Consider the following 25,061-nt stretch of genomic DNA (forward strand, 5'->3'; position numbering starts at 1 on the left):
CCATTATTATTCAAGAAGCCACAGTAAACATTCAGTTCCAGGTAGTCTAAGGCTCTTCACGCTATTGGTTTCTAATGCCAATAATTACCATAATTCTGCTGAATTGCAGCATGCGAGAAAAACATAAGAGCTTGATCCAACTAGCCCTGACTAGGTTAACTCCAGTGAGACCACTTGCCTAAATAAGTGTTTGCAAGAATGGACCCCAGGCAGTTAATTAGTAGGGAGGCATACTTTTTCATATGGGGAGGGGACAGAAAATCTGAAAGCCCGTCTTTGAGTGGAACTCTTTGTTTACAGACCTTTATTTTGTGTTGTGAAGGGCTCATGATAAACGGGGTTAGGTTAGCCCAATATTTAAATGACATTCATTGAAATTACTCATTCCATAATTGTTATTGTGAGGTCATGTGCTGTGTCCCATGTTTGCGCTGCCGTGCCAAGCGATTTATTTTCATAGAAGCCTTTAAGTAACTGGCATTCTTGCTAATCATGGTGCATCTGCTTCTCTGGGTTCCCTGTTTCGAGTAATTTAATGCTATTATTTTAGCTGGAAGGGCTCTGTGTCACCATCTGTCCTGGAAAGCTATTGATGGGGCTGTATGGAACATGGAGTGTCATCAGCAGAAGAGAGAGAGTTCTAAAGGGATGACTGGATTTCCTGTTGTAATACAATATAAGAGGGCTTACTGTGATTATGGCTTAGATGAACTCGTATCTGAAGGTTGTTAGCTGCTATTTGAATTTGCTGGGGACATTTCCCCAGATGTGTATGGAGAGATGTAATGTTGTTAGCAGTTAGTTCCAGGTAGTAATCACAAAGGTAAACCATTAAAAGGTTGAAGTTGGTAAGGATACAAGTCCTGTGAAATTAGTATTTAAAGAGCCCCCAACCTCAAATGCCTGCACATCTGCAGACCCAAGCAACCTAACGTTCAGCAGCAAAGGCTTGCCAGATGCTGCTCAAGCCAAACATTTTCCTAATCAGTGATTATTTTTTAATTGTTGTTTACAGACTTGTTCCGCGTAATAAACATCTCTTCAGAATATGGAAAGGAGTCACAACAGATATGAAAAGGCTACACAGTTGAAAAGCAAGTTGCTCTTTCATTATCAAAGCCAGGGATGCAGTATAACTTGTAAACTTGTAAATTGAGCACAGGTATATGGTATCTTCTTAGCTGTGTCAGAGCAGAGCTGATGCCTTTACTTTAGTCATGAGATGAATTCACTTATTGTTCAACTGACTGGTTTATAATCAAGTTAGGTAATTGCACTGTTCTCAGTCTAACCGGATCTGTCCTTGCCAAACCATTGTGGTTTCATAGGTTTTCCCTATAGTCTAATGGAAAGCATAGGAGCTTTTGACAGCATACTGCTAAAGGACTTCAGTTACGGTTTTGTTTTATTTTGTTTTTGTGATGGTTCTGTCCTTATAATGTGCCTGACTGGATGGTGCACAGTAACTTACGTTTTGAATTTTTAGTACCCATTGGACCAACCCAGAATCCTGGCTCCAAACTCCTCTGAAAGTTCAGTTCCAGATCTCAGTTCTGTGATTCAGGCCCAGCTTTAATTTGATTGAGCAAAATGAAGCTTCTCTACATTTTTAATATAAATTTAATAGAAAAATGTACGTGCTGCATATCAGCGCAGCTTGTGCAAATAACCTACACGCAGGAAGAACAGATATGCACCACCCAAACTCTCATCCAGCTGCAAAGCCCACACAGAGAAGCGAGGTGGAAGGGCTGGTGTGTCTGAAAGCTCCTCCACCCAGTATGCTGGGTGTGAATTAGGCAGTCACTTTAGAGCTGTTAGTCCAGACTCTGGGCTATAGTAGCTGACTGTGGTGCTCTACAAGCCCCGCTACCCAGGTGTTTTGGCTGTTGGCTCTATGCAGCTCATGGATTTACTGGCCAAAGCTCTTGTTTACCACCAACCCTTCTCCATGGTGCCATAAAGGGGATCACAACAAGGAATACTCTGTGGCATGCATGTGTCACGGGGCATAGCATGTCTGTATCCCTCCATGGCCCGCCATCTTCCATACAATATTTCCATTGCACACCTATGCCAGAGGTAGCAAGGTTGACCTGTAAAATAGTAAATCCTGATCTGTGCACAGTTACACAGTTTCCAGCTAGATTTACAGTGGTCACCCATAAGCTGTTTTAATGACTCCACATAAAACACACAGTCACAGCTGACAGGAGTCTTTTCCTCTGGGATAATGTTTGTAAGGAGAAAACATAACAAGTTCATGGAAACAGAAAAAGAATTGGAAATTATATAGTATTATAACAATGCTTAGCTTTTCAGAACAAGTTGATCTCAAAATGTTTTACAAAGGAGGTCAGTATCATTAACCCCATTTTAAAGACAGATAAACTGAGGCACAGAGAGGGGCAGTGACTTAGTTGGGGTCACCCAGTAGATCAGTGAAAAGTGCCCCTGCTTGAGCTCAAGCCAGCCTGATGACCCCTGGATGTGGAGCCCAGCCTTCCTAAAGGCATTCTCCCCCATTTTCCAGGCAACATCTTGCCCTGAGTACCTATGCAGCAAAAGAGAGAAACCCCTTTCACCCGTGACCAGGCTATGCCATGGCCTTATGCCACCTGTCCCATCACCCTTAAAAATCAGTCAGTTGCCTTGAAGAACTAAATGATTTTACCTCATTGTTGACAGTCTTATAGACATAGGCTCCAACTCCAAGGGTGCTCTGGGGCTGGAGCACTCATAGGGAAAAAATGGTGTGTGCTCTCCCTCTCACCCCCTCAGCACCTCCCGCCTGCCAGCGGGCCCCACCAATCAGCGCCTCCCCATGCCTCCAGTCCACCATGATCAGCTGTTTCATGGCATGCAGGAAGCTTGGGGAGGGGAGAGGAGTGAGGATGCAACGCGCTGGGGGAGGGGGTGGAACTGGGTGGGAAGAGGTGGGATGGGGATGGAGCGGGGGCAGGAAGAGGCAGGGTGGGGTGGAGTGGGGGAGGAAAGGTCTGGGGTGGGGCCTTGGGGGAAGGAGTGGAGTTGAAGCGAGGTCTGGGGCAGAGCCAGGGGTCGAGCACCCTCCAGCACTTTGGAAAGTCAGCACGTGTGCTTACAGGTATTACCTATTGCAAGTACAGGGGAGCATAAGCAATCACAGTACAGATGCTCGTGCAACTATTTATTTGTCAATGACAAAACCAGATAGTATTACAGAGTCACCATTGTATCAACCATACAACACAAACCAGACAATTTTTTCTAACACCAAGTCAATTGTGACAAAGTAACTTAATTGCAAAGAAAAAGTAGAGGATTTTGGTCTTGGCTGTGTATTGTGATGATCGCGGTACCACTGGAGTCCGAAGCAGACGGGGATTGTTGTTCATCTTGGGTCTATTCTTGACAAACAGCCTGTCACTAATTAGCTGTTTCTGAATGTCAGAAGATGATTCTGATTTTCAGTGACGTGTGTATAAACCATCCTGGAGCTAACCTCACACCTGGTGTCACTGTAGAGTGAGTGACCCCAGGCATGGATCTGGCCCCACTATTTGTAAGCAACTTGTTGCTTGGTGGAGTAAGACTAGTGAAACTGGTCGCTGGGCAATCTCAAATGTAAGAGATTTCTTTCTGGCAGAGAATCAACAGTTTCTGAATCACAACATTTATAGATACTCAGCAGAAACATTTTCAGCTAAAGGCATGCAAATTACTTCTTGGGAATTGTTAATTTTGTCTGATAAGGGGGGAGAGGCCTGTTTTACAAGGTGCTGGTGAAGCATAGCAGATAGCAGGTTTTTAAGTGAAAGCTAAGGCTCTGTACACACTACAGCTTACATGGGTATAACTTATGTCACTCAGGGGTGTGAATAAGCCACCCCCGTGGGTGACATAAGTTACAGCAACGTAAGCATCGGCGTGGACAGTGCTATGCCGGCGGAAGAGCTTCTCCTGATGACATGGAAACCACTGCTTGTGGGGGCTGGAATAATTACATCAATGGGAGAGCTCTCTCCCATTGGCTTAGAGCAGGGGCGGGCAAACTTTTTGGCCTGAGGGCCACATCGGGTTTCTGAAACTGTGTGGAGGGCTGGTTAGGGGAGGCTGTGCCTCCCCAAACAGCCAGGCATGGCCCAGTCCCCGCCCCCTATCTGACCCCCCCTGTTTCTCGCCCCCTGACGGCCCCCCCCCCGGGACTCCTGCCCCATCCAACCCCCCCTGTTCCCTGTTGGCCCCCTGGGATCCTGGCCCCATCAACCCCTCCCTGTCCCCTGACTGTCTCTGGACCCCCTGCCCCTGACTGCTCCCCGCCACCCCATCCAACCCCCCCCCGGGACCCCTGCCCCCATTCAACCCCCCTGTTCCCCACCCTCTGACTGCCCCGACCCCATCCTCCCCCCCGAACTCCCCTGCCCGCTATCCAACACCCCCTGCTCCCTGACCCTTTACCGTGCTGCATGGAGCACTGGTGGCTGGCGGTAGTACAGCCTCGCCACCCAGAGCACTAGGACAGGCAGCCACGCTGCCCGGCCAGAGCCAGCCACGCTGCCCAGAGCATTGCGCAGTGAGCTGAGGCTGCAGGGGAGGGGCTGAGGGCGAGCCTTCCGGGCCAGGAGCTGGGCAGGAGGGTCCGGTGGGCTTTATGTGGCCCGCGGGCCGTAGTTTGCCCACCTCTGGCTTAGAGCATCTGCATAGTAATGCTACAGTGGCACAGCTGCGCTGCCGTAAGCTCTGTAGTGTAGCCATGGCCTGAGTCTCCAGCCCTAATAGTTTTGGAGACAGCCTTGAAAACTTGGGAGAGACAAGGTGGGTGAGGTAATATCTTTTATGCGTAGGGTGATCCTATGTCCCGTTTTGCCTGTGACAGACTCCTTTTTCAGCTCTGTCCTGGCTGTCCCTACACTTTTGCCAAAACTGGGCATTTGTCACAGCTGCAGGGTAGAGTGGAGAGCAGCGGATGCTGCCCGGGATCAGCTGAAGGCAGCGCTGCCCCCCCATCAGGCGAGCAGAGAAATTTGCTGCTGGAGGGCAGCACTGCCTTCAGAGCTGACTGCCCCCCGGCCGGTGCAGAGCTCGGGTGGTCAGCCCCAGCCCCAGCCGCAGGCAGTACGGGGCTCAGCAGCTCAGCCCCAGCCGCAGGCAGTACGGGGCTCAGCAGGTCAGCCCCAGCCGCAGGCAGTACGGGGCTCAGCAGGTCAGCCTCAGCCCCAAACCCAGCCGCAGGCAGTACGGGGCTCAGCAGCTCAGCCCCAGCCGCAAGCAGTATGGGGCTCAGCAGCTCAGCCCCAGCCGCAGGCAGTACGGGGCTCAGCAGGTCAGCCCCAGCCCCAGCCGCAGGCAGTACGGGGCTCAGCAGGTCAGCCCCAGCCCCAGCCGCAGGCAGTACGGGGCTCAGCAGGTCAGCCCCAGCCCCAGCCGCAGGCAGTACGGGGCTCAGCAGGTCAGCCCCAGCCCCAGCCGCAGGCAGTACGGGGCTCAGCAGGTCAGCCCCAGCCCCAGCCGCAGGCAGTACGGGGCTCAGCAGCTCAGCCCCAGCCGCAGGCAGTACGGGGCTCAGCAGGTCAGCCCCAGCCCCAGCCGCAGGCAGTACGGGGCTCAGCAGCTCAGCCCCAGCCCCAGCCGCAGGCAGTACGGGGCTCAGCCCCAGCCGCAGGCAGTACGGGGCTCAGCAGCTCAGCCCCAGCCCCAGCCGCAGGCAGTACGGGGCTCAGCAGCTCAGCCCCAGCCCCAGCCGCAGGCAGTACGGGGCTCAGCAGCTCAGCCCCAGCCCCAGCCGCAGGCAGTACGGGGCTCAGCAGGTCAGCCCCAGCCCCAGCCGCAGGCAGTACGGGGCTCAGCAGGTCAGCCCCAGCCCCAGCCGCAGGCAGTACGGGGCTCAGCAGGTCAACCCCAGCCCCAGCCGCAGGCAGTACGCAGCTCAGCCCCAGCCCCAGCCGCAGGCAGTACGGAGCTCAGCCCCAGCCGCAGGCAGTACGGGGCTCAGCCCCAGCCCCAGCCGCAGGCAGTACGGGGCTCAGCAGCTCAGCCCCAGCCCCAGCCGCAGGCAGTACGGGGCTCAGCAGCTCAGCCCCAGCCCCAGCCCCAGCCGTAGGCAGTACGGGGCTCAGCAGCTCAGCCCCAGCCCCAGCCCCAGCCGCAGGCAGTACGGGGCTCAGCAGCTCAGCCCCAGCCCCAGCCCCAGCCGCAGGCAGTACGGGGCTCAGCCCCAGCCCCAGCCGCAGGCAGTACGGGGCTCAGCAGCTCAGCCCCAGCCCCAGCCGCAGGCAGTACGGGGCTCAGCAGCTCTGGTGAGCCCTGCGTATAGGGGTGAGGTGGGGCAGGGTGGCTTGGGTGAACCCTGGGCCATCCCATTTTTACTTTCAGAAATATGGTCACCCTATTTATGGGACCAAGTTCTGTTAGTGAGAGAGACAAGCTTTTGAGCCACAGAGAGCTCTTCTTCACCTACATTGAAAACATGAGCACAGTTCAACCGAGACATTGATTCCTGCCTGTATTTGCAGAGAGCCTGAAACAGGAGCTCTGGGAGGTGTGGGCTGCCCCATTCGCCTCAGTAGGCTAGCAACTCAGATGCTCAGTGATGGTATTTTAAATGTCACCATTGTTAGCTATTTCACTGCTGTTGGGAGGAGGAGGAGGAGGATCACAGATCTGCACAGTGTACTCTGAGTGGAGTCTCATTTCATTGATTGGTGTTTGGGAGAGGAGCACCATTCACATACACACCTGCCCCTTTCTGAGCCATGGAGCCACCATGTCAGACGGGAGGAGCAGAGGTTGGGTACATTTGAGAACCACCAAGGGGGAGTAAATATTTCAGAGCCCAGCAAGCCCCCTGCCAACCAGCCCTTTACCCAGCCTTCCAGGCAGTGAGGGACAAGTCTGTGCTGGTGGTGGGTGTGGAGCCAGATGGCTTTCTTCCTGGCTAACGGCGGCTGTAAGCATGAGGACTAGAAACATAACTCTCTTTAAATGCTCTGAGAGCTGGGGCCCTAGGTACATGCTAGTTGTGCCTGCTGTGCCTTAATCCAGCCTGCCCAAGGGTGATTCTGAACCGAGCAAGGGAGGAGCCCAGCAGAGCCTGCGTGATCCTATTTTGAATATCTGTGCAATGGGCTGTGAGTGGCATGTCACTGTGGCTTGCCTAGTGGGTGGAGCTTGGGAGAATACAGCCACTTTTTCCCCCAGTTCAAGCCTTGCAGAAGTTCATGCAGTTTATATAGACAGTAAATACAACATGAGAAAGCACAGCTCTTCTGCCATGATCACAACTGGGCCTGATTCCATCCTGTCTCAAACTTGCTACATGGTAGGCGGTTGTCACCTTTAGACCTTTACTGCGGTACAACTTTCTGATCCATTCGATGGGAGTCTCATCTCAGTAAGAAATGCAGATGTTGGGCCTCCAAGGTTGTAACTTGGGCCAGCAAAGTGGTTGGCCCACTGGATAGCTCTCGTAAAGACTATAAGGGAAATGAGAAACTGTTAGCAGAAAGTCAAAAGTGGAGTTACTGTGCTCAGACTTAACTCAATTATAGCCATGATATAAAGTGTATGGATTTACATGCTTTTGTCAAGAATAAAGCCTAGATTTCTCTCCCTCTCCACCTACCTGTCTTGGTATCAGCTATGGTTATAAAAACGGGCCACATAAGTCATCAGCATCCAAATCCAGTGCAAGTGTTGGTCTGCAAATCTACACACACAGTTATTGTTCTGTGTGTGTTATAATAAGCTTGATCCTGGGTGCTGATTTCAGTGAGAACTGAGGGTGCTTGCTGAGGCCATTTCATGTTTCAGCCCAGAGCAGGGAGCTGTTATCTGATTCTGAGTTCTTGGAGACTTTATCATCTCTAGTGGTAGGTCTCAAGGCAGCCAATGCAGGATTTTACATGGTGTGATTTGGCACTAAATATGTCATCCATGTTTCTCCTGCTGCTTCAGATTTCATGTACTACCGCCATGTAATGAAACTCTAGAGCACCATAACTTCAGACCAGATGCTCTACTATTATTCTGTCTGACACATTCGCCATGCCTGCTGGGTTGCTGCCTTTTCTTAGACCTGAGATGTTATGAAATTACAAAATGTTCAGGTCATCAAGATTATTTAATGTTATTGTCATAAATATTTGGGCAGGACTTGGCCACTACTTACATAAGCACTGAAAGACAGTAACTTGTTTTAAGAGGATGTGTGTTTAATGAACAGCCAGGTCAATGCTCTCTCTATAAATTATTTTTACAAATGTGCTTCTCTAAACTGCATATCACAATTTACAAAAAAAAAACCCAAAACATTTTTATATTTTGATTTTTTTTTGTCTGTTATCTGGGGAGATTTAAAATGCTTCAAGAATTGGTTTGAAAGTAAATAGCTCTTCTTTGCTTGTTGTTGTGTCCTCAGACGCAGATTCTGATCTTCTGCATCTTATTAATCACTTTTTGTTAAACCATGTTTCCTTTCATGTTGTTTTTCTGCCAGAAAGAAAGGGTGAGTATTGCAGTATCTTTTACAGTCAGTTTGTACTAACAACTCCAACTGGTTAATTTCCAAAGTGCTATCCTTTCCAATGCACTTTAAAAAACAAAGAAAATGAGACAGGTGTTTTGAAATATCAAACTCCCTGCATTATCCTACCTGCTGCAGCATGTGTGTTCGAAGTTCACGAACATTTTGGGCATCTCTGTCTTTCTTTGCAGGCATTGAACTTAGGTTTTCTTATGGAAGGAATGCTGCCAGGGTTTGGGACAGTTCTCAACATCAGCCAGGATTTGGAAGCTGCCAGAGGGCACTGTGTGCGTTCTGGCAAATTTAATATATTTCTTCTCTAAATATCTTTAATCAGGGTGTAGTCTTCAGGCTGTTCTTAAAGAGTTCTCTTCCTGGATCATTAGAGGAAAATGCCACTAAATGCTACATTTTCTGCCTATATGTTGCATTGTGATGTTGCAGCTAATATTTATTGATTAGTCACTCTGATGTAACATTGCAAAAATACGTGTCAAAGCCTGCAAAACCCTATTGCTGCTACTTCTGGTACTGTAAAAGATTATGTGGTGTGGTCTGATCAATTCAGATCTGAATCCAGACTTCAGCGTGTTTGAATGCAGAGCTTTGATTCAGCCCATTATAGATCGGGGAGTTGCCTGTGACATTTGGGTTTGGATCTTGATTTAACTTCTTCACAGTTCCCAGGCTGTCCTGCACTAGGCTTTTGGCCTGAGCCGCTGTCTAATAGACCATACCTGCCTTCCCGCTTTGGTCAGTGGATAAATAAGATGACCCAGTAGGTCTCTTCCATTTATAATCTTTCTGATTCTGGGGGTAGCATGTGATAATCTTAGACCATTGGGTGGCTCTGCAGTGAGGAAGTTCTGCGCAGGGATGGTGTCCCTAGCCTCTGTTTGCCAGAAGCTGGGAATGAGCGACAAGGGATGGATCACTTGATGATTACCTGTTCTGTTCATTTCCTCTGAGGCTCCTGGCACTGGCCACTGTTGGAGGACAGGCTACTGGGCTAGATGGATTTTTGGTCTGACCCAATAGGGCCATTCTTATGTTCTTATGTGTTGGTGGTTAGTGGCAGGTGTTGAATATCAGTCAGTTCATGTAGGGGAAATGCCATCTCTCATGTTAACATGCTTTGAGCATGTGGTATGTAAAATGTGTACAAGTAAAAACAGTGGTGTCTTTTCCTTTCAGAAAAAGAGCAGAGAAGAGACATGTGGAGAAGGCAGTGGAGTGGAGATCCTGGAGAACAGGCCATACACGGATGGTCCTGGTGGCATTGGGCAGTATACCCATAAAGTATACCATATTGGTATGCATATACCCAGTTGGTTTCGGTCTATCCTGCCAAAGGCAGCTTTAAGAGTTGAAGAGGAGTCATGGAATGCATATCCTTACACAAGGACAAGGTATTATTCCATGTAGCCCTCCCTAGATTTTGAAAGGAACTGAATGTCACTTTACTTGCCATGACTGAGTCACAATGACATCTCTTGTGTTTCCATGAACCTTTAGAGAAACATTGGCACCAACTCCTGAAATCCTTACTGAGTCCTCAGAGATTTGTGTGAGCAGGCTGTGTGAGAACTTCAGGATTTGGCCCATTGTCTAAAAGTGTAAGCCCAGTTGTGCACCAAAGTATGGAAAATCATTAATGTTTTACACAGAGTCTTGTGTGTCACACTGCATGTTTCACTAATTGTTGCAAATATCTGATAGTTAACTTAGATTATATTTAAATGTATGTGAAGATGGCAAGGTCAGCATGTCAAACACTGCCTAGTAAAAGTGAAATTGGATTTGCATCCCAACCCTGTTCTAAGTTGGAGAGTCGGAGAAGGGGGAGAGAGAGAGAGATTTAAGGATAGAACAAAAATAATAGATACTTTGGAGGTTCTCAGATATTAACATAGTGGGGGCTTTATTGTTGTTGTTATTATTTATTATTAATTTATTTATTATTTATTTATTATTTTTTAAAAAAGAAATAACCCTACAACTAGTAGATTTTTTTTATCCCAAAAAGGGAAGCGAGCCAAAGACTCCATGGGGCCCCTAGGGACATTGCCATTCACTGTATTTGGAAGGCATTCAGATATTAGCGTGATGGGCACCAGTCACTTTTAGCCTAATATCAGAGATAGTCTGTGGTCTTGGAGTCTTAGTGTAGCAGAGCATTCCCATATAAGCCATATCCTCAGGCCATGCTCTAGCCTTAAGAGCAAAATGTTAACAAAGCAGAATCATTGGCTCCTTTTTTGTACATGCAGATTGCATCTTAAAGCAAAACATGAGCGAGAAATGGCCTGGATTCACAGCCGGTGTTTAGGTGTCTGTTATGAAAGCACTTCTCTCTACTCCATCAAATCTAATAGGATTTAATCTAAGCTTCATTACTCTTCTCTTCCAGGTATACGTGTCCTTTTGTGGAGAAATTCTCTATTGATATTGAAACATTTTATAAAGCCGATCCAGGGGATCATGTCAATGTATTCAACCTTTCTCCTGCAGAAAAAAGACAGACAATTCTTGGTGAATATCACTTTTTCCCTCACTTTTTCTTCTATCCTGCCTATTGATTGCTACACAGAAGTTTTTATAGAATTTTTCTTAGGAGAAGAAGCATTGCCTAATGGTTACAAAAAAGAACTGGTAACTAGGAGATCTGTTCATGGCCCTGCTGCAGACCATGAGTGAAGCTAGGCAAATCACTTAATTTTTTCCATCTGTCTCAATTTTTCCAACTGTAAATGGGACTAATACTTCCCTGTCTCATTTGGATGCTGTGAGGACTAAGGCTTCTTAAAGGGCTCTGAGATACCAGATAGAAAGAGCTATCAAAGGGGAAAGTATTGCTATTTTAAAATAATTATATAATAATATATTTTCTTTGTATGGGAAAACATTGTTCCTATGTAAACTTTCAAAACACATGAAGGCTCTTCCCACTTTCTCCCCAGTATCATCGCAGCACTGGCTAACATTTCAGCATTAAATTCCCATTTGCACCTTTTTTGGCAGATCAGTTTAATGAGCCTTACAAACGAAGGACTTTAATGTGAAGAAGGCAAAAGGGGGCATTTTGTGAAAAGGCCGAAAATGGCAAGTGTCATCCTGATTCCTGTCATTTGTATTTCCTACTGGCCAGTCCCTATGGCATAATCAGTAGATCCATTGTGTCGGAGTTAGTACTAATTATTATAGTTACACACCATTAAAGCATCAGTTGCTTATGAAACTACTGAGACTCTCATGGATTGATTTGAGTTCTGCCTGGCCTTCTTTTAGGAACTGTGAGATTAGCAAGCACCGTATCCTAGTTCTGGAAATAAGGACACCTAGTGGTTGCTGTACCTTTTTTCTTAGCCACTCCTGAAATGCTGCCTATCAGTGGGCACCTTAGTATCTAAGGTGCAATTTTACTGTGTTTAATTTCTGTAGGCTTGACATTTTTTTTTTTTATTTTCAGCCTGGATTAGTGTGTTCTTGTCACTAAATGTCAAACCTTCCTGATCCGCCTTTGTGTACTAAATTGACTCTATTTAAGAATGATTTGAGTCATGTTCTTTCATACAGAACTTACTGAAAGGCCTGTCAATTCTGAGGGAATAACTGAGATATAACTGCTTCAGATGGAAGTTTAGATCCTCTAACAATGTTTTCCGATCTCAGGATTATTTACAGACTTTTTAAGATATATTCATTAGTTCAGCTACACTTGCTTGGTCCCCCTTATCACAAAAGTGTTCATTAAATAATCTTTAGACTTCAAAGGCAGAAAATTCAGATTACATATTGTGCATAGCACAACATCAGCAAATGAGAAGTAAACCAGTAACATCACTGTGATGTTCTGCAATGGTACCATATTCAGTGGCTAGTCTCTGTTCTATGATGATATTAGAAAAGGACTGTTGTATTATAAGCTTCTAAATTTAGGCAGAGCTACAGCATTGTGGTGGCATGAGAAGAGCTGAAGGGTGAAAGATAAAAAACCCTCTTCTTACAGCTGAAAAGATGTAACAGACCGGTCTGCCAAAATACCCTGGATTTACAAAATCTTTGGGCAAAAATATCCATTTGCTAAGACTGTGCATGTGAGTTCTCCTGGCATTGTCAACATCACTGTCTAGCAGAATTGTATAAACAGTTTAAATATAAGTTGTTTAAGGGAAAATACAAAGGAGCTAAATTGCTTTAATGTTTCTGATAGACACCAAAGCGATTTTTAAAAGTGTTGTTTTATAGTTATGCAGAAAGGGAAAACTTTTAAAAAAAACTATTTGTGTTTTCTGCCTTTAGATCCTATTGATATTGTTAAAGATCCTATCCCACCACATGAATACAAATCAGAAGAGGATCCAAAGGTTTATAAATCTGTGAAGACTAAAAGAGGGCCATTGCCAGAGGACTGGATTGAGGGGTACAAGAACAACCCTGGGAAATATCCAATCATGTGTGCATATAAACTGTGCAAAGTGGAGTTCAGATACTGGGGGATGCAGTCCAAAATCGAGAGGTTTATCCATGACGTTGGTGAGTAATTGTAGTCTTGTACTTGCTGTCAAAATTTTAACATTGTTTTTAGCATTTCTGAGTCAAAGAGCAGCAGCATGTTACGTAAACAGTATGTGCCCAGTTTTCATGTGCGGATGCCTTAAGAGGTCACTGGGCTACTCAGATTAATACTTGGTACAGAATCCTGTGCATATAACACAAGAGATGCCCAAAAAGAGATTCTCATGTTTGATTTTGACAGCGCCATGCAGGATGGCTGTGGGACTGACCAGAGTAGTCAGCATCATTCCCATTGTTTGCAGTCAGACTGTGTGGGGACCCTAACCATGTTTGGTCATAGCTGTATCCAGGAAAATGTTGGACAGGGCCTTAATCCTCTGAAAAAGGATTCTTCTGTCACAAATCTAACTAACGCTTTCAAAGGTCTGTTGGCTTTCCTTATAAAGGGCCAAATCCTCAGCTGCCTCCCAAACCCAAGTAAATGAGTCTCGCAGAGGGCCCTGCCACAGGGCTCAGTGGAGGGAGGTGGGGAGTCTCCACCCTGCCCCACATTTTCAGAGCCGCTCTCTCTCTGGCCTCCCTGCTTCCCTTCTGAGTGGGAGGAGGTTGGCCAGTTTCTCTCCATAGTCACAAATCTCTCAGCCCTCCATGATGCACTACTGAAGGTTCTCCGTCCTCTTGTGATTATAATTAAATATGGATCAGTGGCAATTGTCAGGTACAGTAAAGGTACCACACTGATTAGCATGTGCATTCTTAGATCAGTGCTTCTAAAGGAGGCCAACTAGTGTTTATGTCAGAGGACTAGCTAACTGGATGCTATACACAGCAGGACAATGGCAGCAGTGTTGGTAATAATTTGCGCTTTGGCTTTGCAAAAAATCTGTAACATAATTGAGACAGTTTTTGTGCCACGCCACAATAGGCAGGATGTACAACTGGTCTGAAAAGAGATGAAATGGTGTCTTAAAACAGTGAAATCTGCCAAGTGTCCTTCCCAAGAATCCAGGCTATCGGGGGGCCCTACTACATAGGGGGCCTAGAAGGTTGCTTGCTCAGAACATGCACATTCAATGATCTAGAAATGTTGTACTGATTAGATGCATTATCATTAAGTACAGAGCGATGGCACTGATGCATGTTAAATAAGGCCATTGGTCATCGATTGCCGTGCTAACTGAATGGCCAGTGCAGCCCCGTAATTTCTTCTTTCTAGTAGGGATCCTGTGGTTTTACTGATATTTCTAGTCACTGTAGGGTCTCAAATGCCAAGTTTTAGCACTTTGACAATGAATTGTGAACGCATTGGTACTGGTTAACACTGCTTTCTAACCTCTCATCTGCATTAGAAAATTGCAAAGCTAATGCAAAAAAATCAAACAAGCCCCCCTCTACCTGCGACTGAGTCATTCCAGTTGTATCTCATCTGTAGGTACACTTTCAGATGGGTCATTTTCCCTCCTTGCTTTCAACTGCTCTAGTTTCGGAGACAATTATTGGGACATGCACTATAGGGAGTAGGTGGAATAAGGTAATCCATTTGGAAAATACATCTCTAACTTTTTCTTCCAACAGCCGATCTCAAATTTTAGACCCCTTCATTAGTTTGTCTCTATAGAGGAGGAGGCACTTCTGTTTGTGCTAGATGAAGTGAAGAGAAGACCTTTAAAGGTTTGGAGATTTGGTTCAGTTTGGGTGAACACCCTGTAGTTTGTTTGCTTATCCAAAACTTTGAGTCTGCAAAATCATGCTTTGTGAAAACAGGCTTTCTTGCAGTAGTTTGGAACTTCCCAACTCTGCCCAAACCCATATGCATTAATGCTCCCAACAATGGGGAAGGGGGGAGAACCCCCACAGAAACAGGGTTTTGGAAAACAGTTCAGCATTTAAAAGTTTTTATTTATTTATTTTATTTATTTATTGAAGCTCAGAAGTTTAATTTGCGTTGGGTCTCAGTTTGGGGCAAGAATTGGGGAAGAGAATTACATTAGCGCAAGCAAATTCAGTTGGGGAGTCCACCACAGGTTTTATAATGAGCCCAGTCTAGGTTGGGAGAGAGCTGTGGGAGTTTGCTGAGTGCCATGCAATGCAGAGGTGGTAAATGACACGTACAGTTAAGTACCTTGTGTTATCAAGTTAAGTTTCAGTGTTCTTTTAAGAGTTCCCAGCTACCTGAAACAAAACTGTACTAAACCTCAGCTCTTGCTTACTTTAAAACTCTATGTAAAACCCACTAAATTCTTGGCTCACAGAAGGTAGGGAAGTAGAGGGCAGTGAATGTGTGCATGCTAACCAACAGATGTCTCAGAAAATATGTGTGTGAGTGCTGGGAAAAAGGACAGATAATCCAAGATTTTAGTAATTACACTAAAACACAATCATTAAAATGGAAATGAAGATGCCAGATGTAATGTCCTAATTCAAATGTATATACTGAAAGCCCTTGGATTCCATTAAGTAATGATACCCAGGTTCTGTTCACGCTACATTTTCCTACGTTATCTGCACAGTCGTTCCTTCCTATTGGCAAAGCTTCTTTGAATTGATTCTGCCCGCTCATGCAGAACGACTGTGGTACTGCTTACAATAGTGAGTATTGGTCCCATTGTTTGAAATCATTCTGTGTTCGTTATCTCAGGAGCACTGTTACAGTCCATTCACTAGCCTTGGGAGCAGGCATCGAGAGCTCTGCCAGTGCCATTTTGGTTTTACTTTTTCCATAACTTGAGGTTGTTGGCCAGTCTTTCAGTCTGGTGTGGACAAATTGTTCCTCCCTGACAGACCATACTGTAGATGGCTCTTCTACTATAACAAATCCCCTCAGTATATTGGGGAAATGAGTTAATTTCATCTGTCACAGAATATGGCAACAAAAGAAAATGAGCCCTTTTTATCTGGAAAATGAAGAGGAAGTATATGGCCCTTTCAATTACTCATAAATAGGATTGGCAGAATTGTTTTTTTTCATGATTTCAACAAATAGTATCAATGTTTATTTTTAAGCATTTTTTAAATTTTTTTATCAGTTTACATTTTCATTGTGTGAAATTATGGGAGGTGTCAGACAGTAGGGTGGGGCCAAACAGCAATTGTTTAATGACTGTGGAGGTTGAGATTCAAAATATTAAAGCTTTATAACTGTTAAAACACAAATTGTCAACATCACAAGTCAAAATATACAAAATAAATATCCTTAAATCAAACGCTAGTAACTTCTCAAGCAGCATTTTTCTTTCTTTGCCTATCTGTAAATTACGATTATTATCGATGGAAATATTGTTCATTGGTTTGCTTGTGTTGGGTGAAATTGACGTTTACTGACATTTAGCAATAAAAATGTAATCTTTCTAGTCCTATTCATAAAGGAGCTTTGCATAAGTTAAATTGTGATTCTTTCGGAAAGATGGCTCTTGTATATTTCCTAAAAGACTTCATTCAGTCTCTTGTTGATCCAGCTGTTGCAGTGAGCCATGTCACCTGATTGTCTGCCACTCGGGCTCCTTACCGCTGTGTTTTATTGATATAAATAATGCATCTTTGATCTGAAGTGACTTTAAGTTGCATAAATAGAAGAAGTCTTTGGAGCAGAGACAGAAAATTGAATAAAGAGTGGAAATTAAAAGTTGGGTATTTGTGGGAGATGGATAGCCTTGCTTAGCAGCCCTGGATGCAATACTTGCCATGTGAGAGAGAGTCTCCCTTTTGTTAATACATTTCCTTGGTACTGGTAACAGTTTGGAGGATATGCTTGTTATCTCAGGCCACATTGGTAATAGCGAAATCACAATGCATTAGTAAACTCTAATTTGGGGTTTTTTTTAAACTTTACTCAGACCTCGCACTTCTCTTGTCTTTTTCATCTGAGGACTTTTATCATCCCAAACTCCCTATTATCCTCATTTTACAGATGGGGGAAGTTTATACATGGAACAGCAAAGTGACTTGTCCGTGGTCAACAAGTCAGCAGCAGAACTGGGAGTGGAGTGAAGGAGTTCAGACTCCTAATTCTCTGCACTATGTAGTTATTTAGACTGTGTTCCCTTAATGAAGTACAATAGAAAGTTTGGGGAAAGAGTTGAAAGAGAAGAAAAACATTAGTTTAGTTAAAAATAGGAAAATTATAATATGTGGTTGACTTACTGAGAGGCAAGATAAGGAAGGGAATGGCTTTGAGAGAGGCTGTTGAAATGTTCTCAGTCTCTCATTGAACATAGAAGTCATTTGTGAACTAACTGGACAGTCGCGCTGTTGTCTGACATCTTGAGACACTCACTTAAAATGTGGGCTATTAATCTAGTCTGCTGTGCTAATTGAATGTGCTTTGGAGTGAACCCCAAAGAGTTTAATTACATTAATGGTGCACAATGTTACACAAGTTTCGGATTTTTGCCATTCCCACTCAGTTGGTACCCTTTGTACATGCGTTATGTTTCTTTTGCTTTTCTTAAACAATTCAGCGATGATGTATCTTAAGAGTGTATATTTGATGTGTATGCCAGTGCTGATAACTTGAGAATTTTCTGGATAAGCCCATATTTTTCTGAGAAGTTTTGCTTCACTTAAACTTTCTCCATAAAGTACTCGTCTAGTAAGGTCTTATCCAATGCCCAATTCAGTCTATGGAAGGACTGCCATATATTGGCCAGCCCTTACAGCGTGCTATATACAAGTGTTGGCATCTCCTCTAAGCTTGTGTTTTAACAGATTGCACCTGGAGGATCAGACATAACCATATCATTTTGCTTTGTGAGTAGCCTAAATAAGAGAAATGGGGGGGAAATAAACACACAACTTCAGGGTTACATTTTATCAGAAATGTTCAAGCAACTAGAACTGTTCGGACAAGGTTATGGTATCTGTTGTGGTTATCAAGGAAATAAAGTGCCACACAAGGGAAATCAGACTTCCTTTATCTGCAGCCAGGAAATTGTGAGTGTGTTATAAAATGCTTGGGACACATCACACTTGTGTGTAAAAACAACTGCCCAGATATACTTAGATTCTGCAGTGTTTTTATGTTATACTTGGATTGTATTTGTGGTTTTACTTTAAATAGAAAAAGCAAACCCTGAACTGCAAAGAGAGATCTTTAGCTACAGACAGAGCCCTCCAATGGCTTCACACTGGTTGACTTCTAGAAGTATTATTATAATTTGACTGTAACAGGGTTGGCTGGGATGACAAGTTTGAAAGACAAGTGATTAAATGTCCACTGCCTGCTGATAATCACAAGGGATAATCTTTCCTAAAACAGTGGAAAATATTACCGTTAAATCAACACAGAGATACTAGTTTTTTCTTAAGTCAAAAAATACGGCAATATTTTTTGTTTTAGTCAAAATGTTACACTCCCTGAAGAGTTAATAAAACCACATTCTTCACTAACTATTATTATTATGTAGGCTGAAGAGGTATTTGGTGCTTATCCATAAAGAGACTGTTCCTGCATTTCTTTCATAGGCCGAATTCACATTGACTTTAGTGGGTGTCTTGTCTGCATAAGATAAACAGGGTTGTGCTCATTCCATAAATGAAGGTGAGAATGGGAATGAGACAAGCCAGGGCTTTGTGACAGTTTGATCTCTCTAAATTTCTCAAGATGAAAATCAATTCTGATTCTCCCTTACTATTCGTCTCTTTTATGAGCAAAAGAGAGCTCTTTAGGAGACTACAAGGTAACACTAGCTTTTCTTCATGTTATTGGACCAGTCTGTTGCATTCCAATCTATAGATATGTCTATACTGAGGCTGGGAGAGTGCTTCCCAGCTTGACTAGACAGGATCAAGCTACCATGCTCTAAAAACAGCAGTATAGCTGGGGTTAGCATGGTGGTGGCTCGGGTTAGCTGCCCAGGGATGGTGTCCTTAGCCTCTGTTTGCCAGAAGCTGGGAATGGGCAACAGGGGTTGCATCACTTGATGATTACCTGTTCTGTTCATTCCTTCTGGGGCACCAGCATTGGCCACTGTTGGAAGATACTGGGCTAGATGGACCTTTAGTCTGAGCCAGTAGGACCGTCCTTAAGTACATACCCCCTAGGAGTCCATACTCACAGGGCTAGCCCAAGTTGGCCCATCCATGGTACCCTGGCTACACTGTTATTTCTAGTGCATTAGCTCAAGCCCGGCTAGTGCATGTAAGTCTACTTGAGTTAGGAAACATGCTGCCAGCTGCAATGTACGTGTACCTTAAAAGTGTCAAAAGTGAAAGAACACAATTCAGTAAAGGTTAGTTCCACCAAGTTCAGCAAACCTGACCCATATTACCATGCGATAGTGGTTTGCTCAGCAGGGTCTGTTGCAACTTTCCAGGTTGTTGCAGCTCTATTCTGTAAAAATAGCATCCTGAAGTTCCATGGTTATTTGCTCTTACTGACACTAGATCACATTTGCCCAGCTTACAAGTAAAATGCTTTTTGTTCTGACAGCCCCAGAAAGTTCTCCTGGGATCTGGCAGTGGAACTGGGAATCCCTTCGTGTACAGGGAGAATGGTCTTGTGATTAAGGCACTGGACAGACACTCAAAGTCAGGGTTCAATTCCCAGTTGAGCCACAGACTTCCTTTGTGACTTTGGAAAGGTTACATGGTCCGTCCCTCTGTGCTACAGTTCTCCATCTGTCAAGCTGCCACAGTATTGTTTTTCTACTTCAGAGGGGTGTTGAGGATAAATTCAGTGATGTTTGTGATATGCTCAGATATTGCGGCAGTGGGGGCAAGGTAAGAACTTAGATCATAGACATCAAGAAAGATTCTTTCTAGAGGCCAAATTGTACACTGCAATCTCATTCTTTTTCCTTCTCCAGATCTTGTCCTGTGCCTGAAAGAGCCATGCCCAGCTTAATTGTCATATCCCAGGTTGAGTCTGCGGGGCTGGCAGTTAGAAAAAAACATGTCTTTACTGGTTAAATGAAAACTTCTGGTCTGGAATGACAGGCACACAATAAACAGGGAGCCCCATGATGCCATTTTCAAAAGAATAGTGCTGTAGGAAGAGGTGATTTAGATTTCCGGCCAAACCGTTCATCCAGTTCTAGTACAGAAGAGATGGACTGCTCTCTTGTTGTTGGGATGGGGGTTATACATATAATTCCTATAATCTAAGGGAAGGGGAGTGAGACAGGAAGGTGAAGAGGAATTAAAGGAGGCTGACTACTTATCCCATGTGATTTTCTTGGTCCTAATGATTAAAACAAAGGTCTGTGATCAGACCTCTCTAAGCCTTTACACAGAGAGTTTCTGAGAGAAGCAGAGCAGTTGAGGCATTACTGAAGGAGGACTTGTGGCACCTTAGAGACTAACAAATTTATTTGAGCATAAGTGGAGCTACAGCTCACTTCGTCAGATGCTGCATTCAGTAGCATGAGCAGAGATTGTCATGTTAACGAGCCTCCCGAGTTCTGGAATAGGGGCAGGCAGAGGAAGCAGGCTTCCAGCATTGAGATGGAGCTGGAAGGGTCACTGTGATCGGACCAAGCACACACCCTTTCTCAAGGCGTTTAAGCAATACTTTTCAGAGTGTTGCCACTGTCCTAAAAAGTGCCAATTCCAACCCACAATAAATTTCAACCACAGCTGTGGCAGAGCAGAGCACAGTACAGTTGAAACTAGTGAAAGAATTTCTTGGCTTTAGAGTCTCAGCCACAGAAAAAAGGGGGATATGTGACTGGGAGTTTAAGCCTTGTTGGTAGCTGCTGAATGTCCAGCTGTTCTTGGGAAAGGCATTGGCGATGACACCCGTAGCTAAAGAGTTCCCCAGCAAGTCTATGATAAATAATCTGATTGGTGAAACAAAATCAAATTGGACTGGGGGAATTTAAACAGAATTGAGATGCTGCCCTGCCCCAAAAGGTCACAATGCGGTGGCTAGGAGATGTATGTGTTGCATGAAATTACCTCATGAAAAAGGGCAGTGGATGCCTGGCAAGCACGCACAAAATATTGATACACGACATTGTATTTTGCAAACATAGCCTGAGCATACGGTGAGCTCAGACTGATCTGACACAAGAACCAATGACCCAATATACCTCCTTCTTGTCTTGAGTCATTCTATCAGGGGCAATAAATGACTTCGTGATGCTTGGCAGACTGACTAGAGAACTCACCAGAATGAATAGCAACAACACTGTCTATGGGCTGGAGGAAATGACTTATATGGAAAGAAAGAATCAAATATATGTATAAAAACAACCATGGGGGGGAGGAGGAAGATGTATTGGGTAATATGTTACTAATAATTAAAGGGTGCAAGTGACAGGGAAGGGAGAGAAATGATTTTTAGGCTGCTACAAAACAATAGATAACTAAGCAAAAGTAACATTAGACTGAAGATCTGGAAAATCTTTGTGGTAGTTAGATTTCTAAGAATGGCTTTCCTAAGGAAGCTGTGAATATCATGTGATACAAACAACTGAAAACTATATTCTGTGGGGAGCAGTTCTGCCTTGGCCAGGGGCAGAGGGCGTGGAGGATGGCTTTACTAGGTCTGTCCCATCTCTATTCTCTGTGGGGCTGAGAGAGCCAGTCTTTACCCACTGCCTCAACTGCTTTTTTCCCCTTAATTAATTGTTAATTGGCTTCAATAATCCTGGGGCAGTTCAGTGACCTCTTTGTGGCTCATTATATCAGAAGCACAATTGTGGCCAGTGATCTTAGGTCAGAGGCCTCATTGGAATGGTGACTGTCTGCAGAGCTTTCCTCTGTAGTATCATTCCCACTCAGAATGTGGGGGCTCGATACAATAATTGAAGTGCCAGTAACTCTGGACTTCCAATCTCACCTCTGTTGTTTTGGGCAAGTCCGTTAACTCATCTCTGCCTCCGTATCCCAATATGTAAAGTGTGGATAATGTTGTTTATTTGAAGGGTTTGTGAGTATGAATTTGTTAATGTTTGTAAAAGACTTGAAAGTTGGAATGTGCTGTTTGTATGCCTTGTGCATCCGTCAGAGATAATCACCAGTTTAAGGGCATGATCGACCATGAGATTTTTAAGTGGTCCTCATTGAAAATCCCAAGCAATGACATCTGCTTTAAAGTTGAATGTCCTGGTAATGGTGGCCATCATGTTTAACTTTGGAAGAAAGTGTCTGGAGCACAGTCATAAATATTGTTCGTTTGTGGATGTTTGGAAGGCTCTCCCTTTCAGAAATGTGGTGCATTGGAATAAAATGCTAAATGATGTCATTATCCACTAGATGTTTCTAATATGTCAGTAAAAAGAGCGTGTATGTTGTGAAATAAAATATTTCCTCTTCTCTCTCTCCTCCTGTGCCACTAGTTTGGAAGCTCATATTCATTATTCCATTTTGCCCACAAGTAGAGCTGCATGCAATATTCATGGGAAAACCTGATAGCACCGTTTGAAACTCTCCTGGATAGGAAACCAGACAAAGCTTTGACCAGGGATAAATACCTGACCCACACAATTTGGATCCAGACTTCAAACCTCCCAAAATTCGGAGTGTGAGTTGTAGCTGGGTCTGGCTTTTTAGTTAGGTTCATTATAGAGAGAGAGGAGCCGGTCATGAAATCCAGCTCTGGGTTTGGATTATATGAAACGATCCCCAACTTAAATCAGTGGCAAAACTTGCATTGTCTTTAGTGGTGCAGACTCTGACCCATTGAACATCAGTGCAGTTTTTGGGTCGCTGTGGTCAAGGATTAGTGAACTGACCAGTCTCTATAGATTTCAAATGCCTGGTAACATCCCAGAGACCTCTTTATGGCAGATTGGTTAGCTCTGTGTAATTAATGCCACTAAAATCAACTCAGTGGTGATTTAGAGTCTACTAGATGAATAACGTTCCTGTAGTGTGTTAGTTTTGCTGGTAACTGGCATGTTGTTGCTTTGCAGGCCTTCGGAAGGTAATGGTGAGAGCCCACCGGCAGGCGTGGTGCTGGCAGGATGAATGGTATGGGCTCACCATCGAGGACATCCGGCAGCTCGAGAAGGAGGCACAGCTGATGCTGGCTCAGAAGATGGCCCAGTTCAGCTACAGTGAAAATGAGGCAGAGCAACACGGAGCCAAAGATTCCCCAGGCGAGAACGATGCTGAAAGCAAGGCCATGTCCTCTGACGACGTGGCAGACGCTGCTAGTAATATTGGTGAAGCCATGTCTGGGAGAGGGATAACCAAGCAGTGGTCCACATCTTCCAAATCCTCGCGATCTTCAAAAAGAGGAGGTGAGATGTTCATAATGGGATTAATTGCATTAGGAAAAAACATACAACTCTTGCCTTGGGTCAAGCATAAAGTGTGCTGATGTAACATACTGGGTAAGTGTGATCATGTCTCATTTTAGTGGCTAGCCCATATGATGGGTCAGAGCTTATTTATTGCTACAAGCTGACTGAGTCGCTTCTTTAGCCTGTGCATGTTGTGTGAAAGTCCCCTCTGATGGAACTGTGTTGAGGGTTATGCCCATGCTGCAACAGCAGCTCCTGAAATGACATTGCCATGAATTCCATCACAGTTAAATAAATTACGAAAAGGGGAAATGAGGGAAGGCAGTGAGAGCTGGTGGCAGTGATTGTTGTCAAAGAAAACAAGCAGGGCACCACAGAGGGGGGATTAGTCCATGTTGTTAGTGACATGGAAGTTTTTATAAGGTTTAATTCCTCAGGCGATGATCTCTCTCTGGACATGTGCCTGTCTGATGTGAAATGCTAGATGCAGAGAGAGAATCACTGAATACGCCTTGATCTGATTAATTGTTAGATTCCATGTCTCCTGCTTTGGATTTCTCTGAAATACAGTTAGTGACAGGCATAATCCTCCCTGGTCAGCGATACATGTTACTGCTTGTCGTTCATTTCCAAGGAGGGGGTTGGCTCCCAGGCTGCTGCAATGTAGTTTGCACAGCTAAGCACCATAATTGGCCTTTTGGGAAGATAACGCAGGTCATCACTGTCAGTGAAGAGAGAGGTGAATGACAGCTGTTGCATTTTGCTACTGTTGATGTCCTCTAACCATCATCCATGGCTAAGGAGATCAGATGCCACCATGGATCATATTTATGTTACCTTTTAAATGCCGTGCAGGAAAAAATGTTCAAGAGGCTCCAATGAACCTAACTGAAGGACTCACTTCAGACCCATGAATCTCCCCTGTGCAGTAGGAAGTCATATTCTCTCAAGTGTCCTTTACTATAGACTCCTCATTTTCTTGAGCCACTCTTTGAAAAAGATGACTCCTGACATCTTAACTCAGTGTTGATGACTCCTGACATCTTAACTCAGGCACAAGTCACATCGAAGACAGTGGCAGGGTTTACAGTAGCAAAAAAGTTGTGTGTGTTTTGCAGTAGGTTAGCTATCTCACTACAAAATCCTAGAGTGAAAATGTGGCCCATTGAAGTTCTTGGGGCCAGAATTCATCCCTTTGATGTAGTTGGGCGAAGTGAACCACACAAGACAACCTACAGTTCTTCTTAGAGTTGTGTCCCTGTGGGTGCTCCACTTTAGGTGTCTTGGTGCCCTGCGCTTCTAATTGGAGATTTATAGTAGCAGTGCTCCAGTTGGCTACACATGTGCGGCAGCCGTCTCGCACCGCTCTGAGCAGTTATCCTGCCTGTGCAGCCAACCGTCCCCCAGTTCCTTCTCTACCTCCTTTGGCTTTGGCCAGAATGACAGCAGCGCCTCTCAGCTTTCGATATTTCTTATTTCAGTTCTTTCCCGGTTAGTACCCTTTCTTTATTAATTTCTCCTTAAATTTTTCTTTACCATTAAAAAAACAAAAAAAATATTTCCTCTCCTAGTCCTCCCCTTTCCCCCACCTCATGCGGGTAATTACCCAGCAATAAAAGAGGCATAAGAATGGAACTATTCCCATTCTTGCTTTCAACATAGCCTCTCAGACATGCCAGGCTCTCCAGGTTTCAAATGCTGTCTGACTTGCAGTCTGAAATGCCTGCCATCACTGTCTCCCCTAATCTGCAACAGGACTGTCCAGATTCTCACAGACAACTTGGCGACTATGTTTTATATAAATTGCCAAGGAGGGGCCTGATCTTATCCACTCTGTGCAGAAGCAGTTGCCT

The 25,061-nt window shown here is 44.7% G+C and overlaps 1 protein-coding gene across 20 annotated transcripts in view; it reads left to right on the plus strand.

The window, feature by feature from the left end:
- The window catches only part of PITPNM2 (phosphatidylinositol transfer protein membrane associated 2), a 218,913-nt gene that overhangs the window by 134,387 nt on the left and 59,465 nt on the right, over window positions 1-25,061 (plus strand). For all 20 annotated transcript variants that reach the window (XM_048821452.2, XM_048821451.2, XM_048821449.2 and 17 more), the window contains 4 exons: window positions 9,698-9,912; window positions 10,914-11,035; window positions 12,806-13,039; window positions 22,876-23,205. In XM_048821452.2, coding sequence (XP_048677409.1) covers window positions 9,698-9,912; window positions 10,914-11,035; window positions 12,806-13,039; window positions 22,876-23,205 — 901 coding nt within the window. The remainder of the gene's footprint in view (window positions 1-9,697; window positions 9,913-10,913; window positions 11,036-12,805; window positions 13,040-22,875; window positions 23,206-25,061) is intronic.

Source organism: Caretta caretta, chromosome 15 (assembly GCF_965140235.1).
Source record: "Caretta caretta isolate rCarCar2 chromosome 15, rCarCar1.hap1, whole genome shotgun sequence".
Classification (NCBI taxonomy): Eukaryota; Metazoa; Chordata; order Testudines; family Cheloniidae; genus Caretta; species Caretta caretta.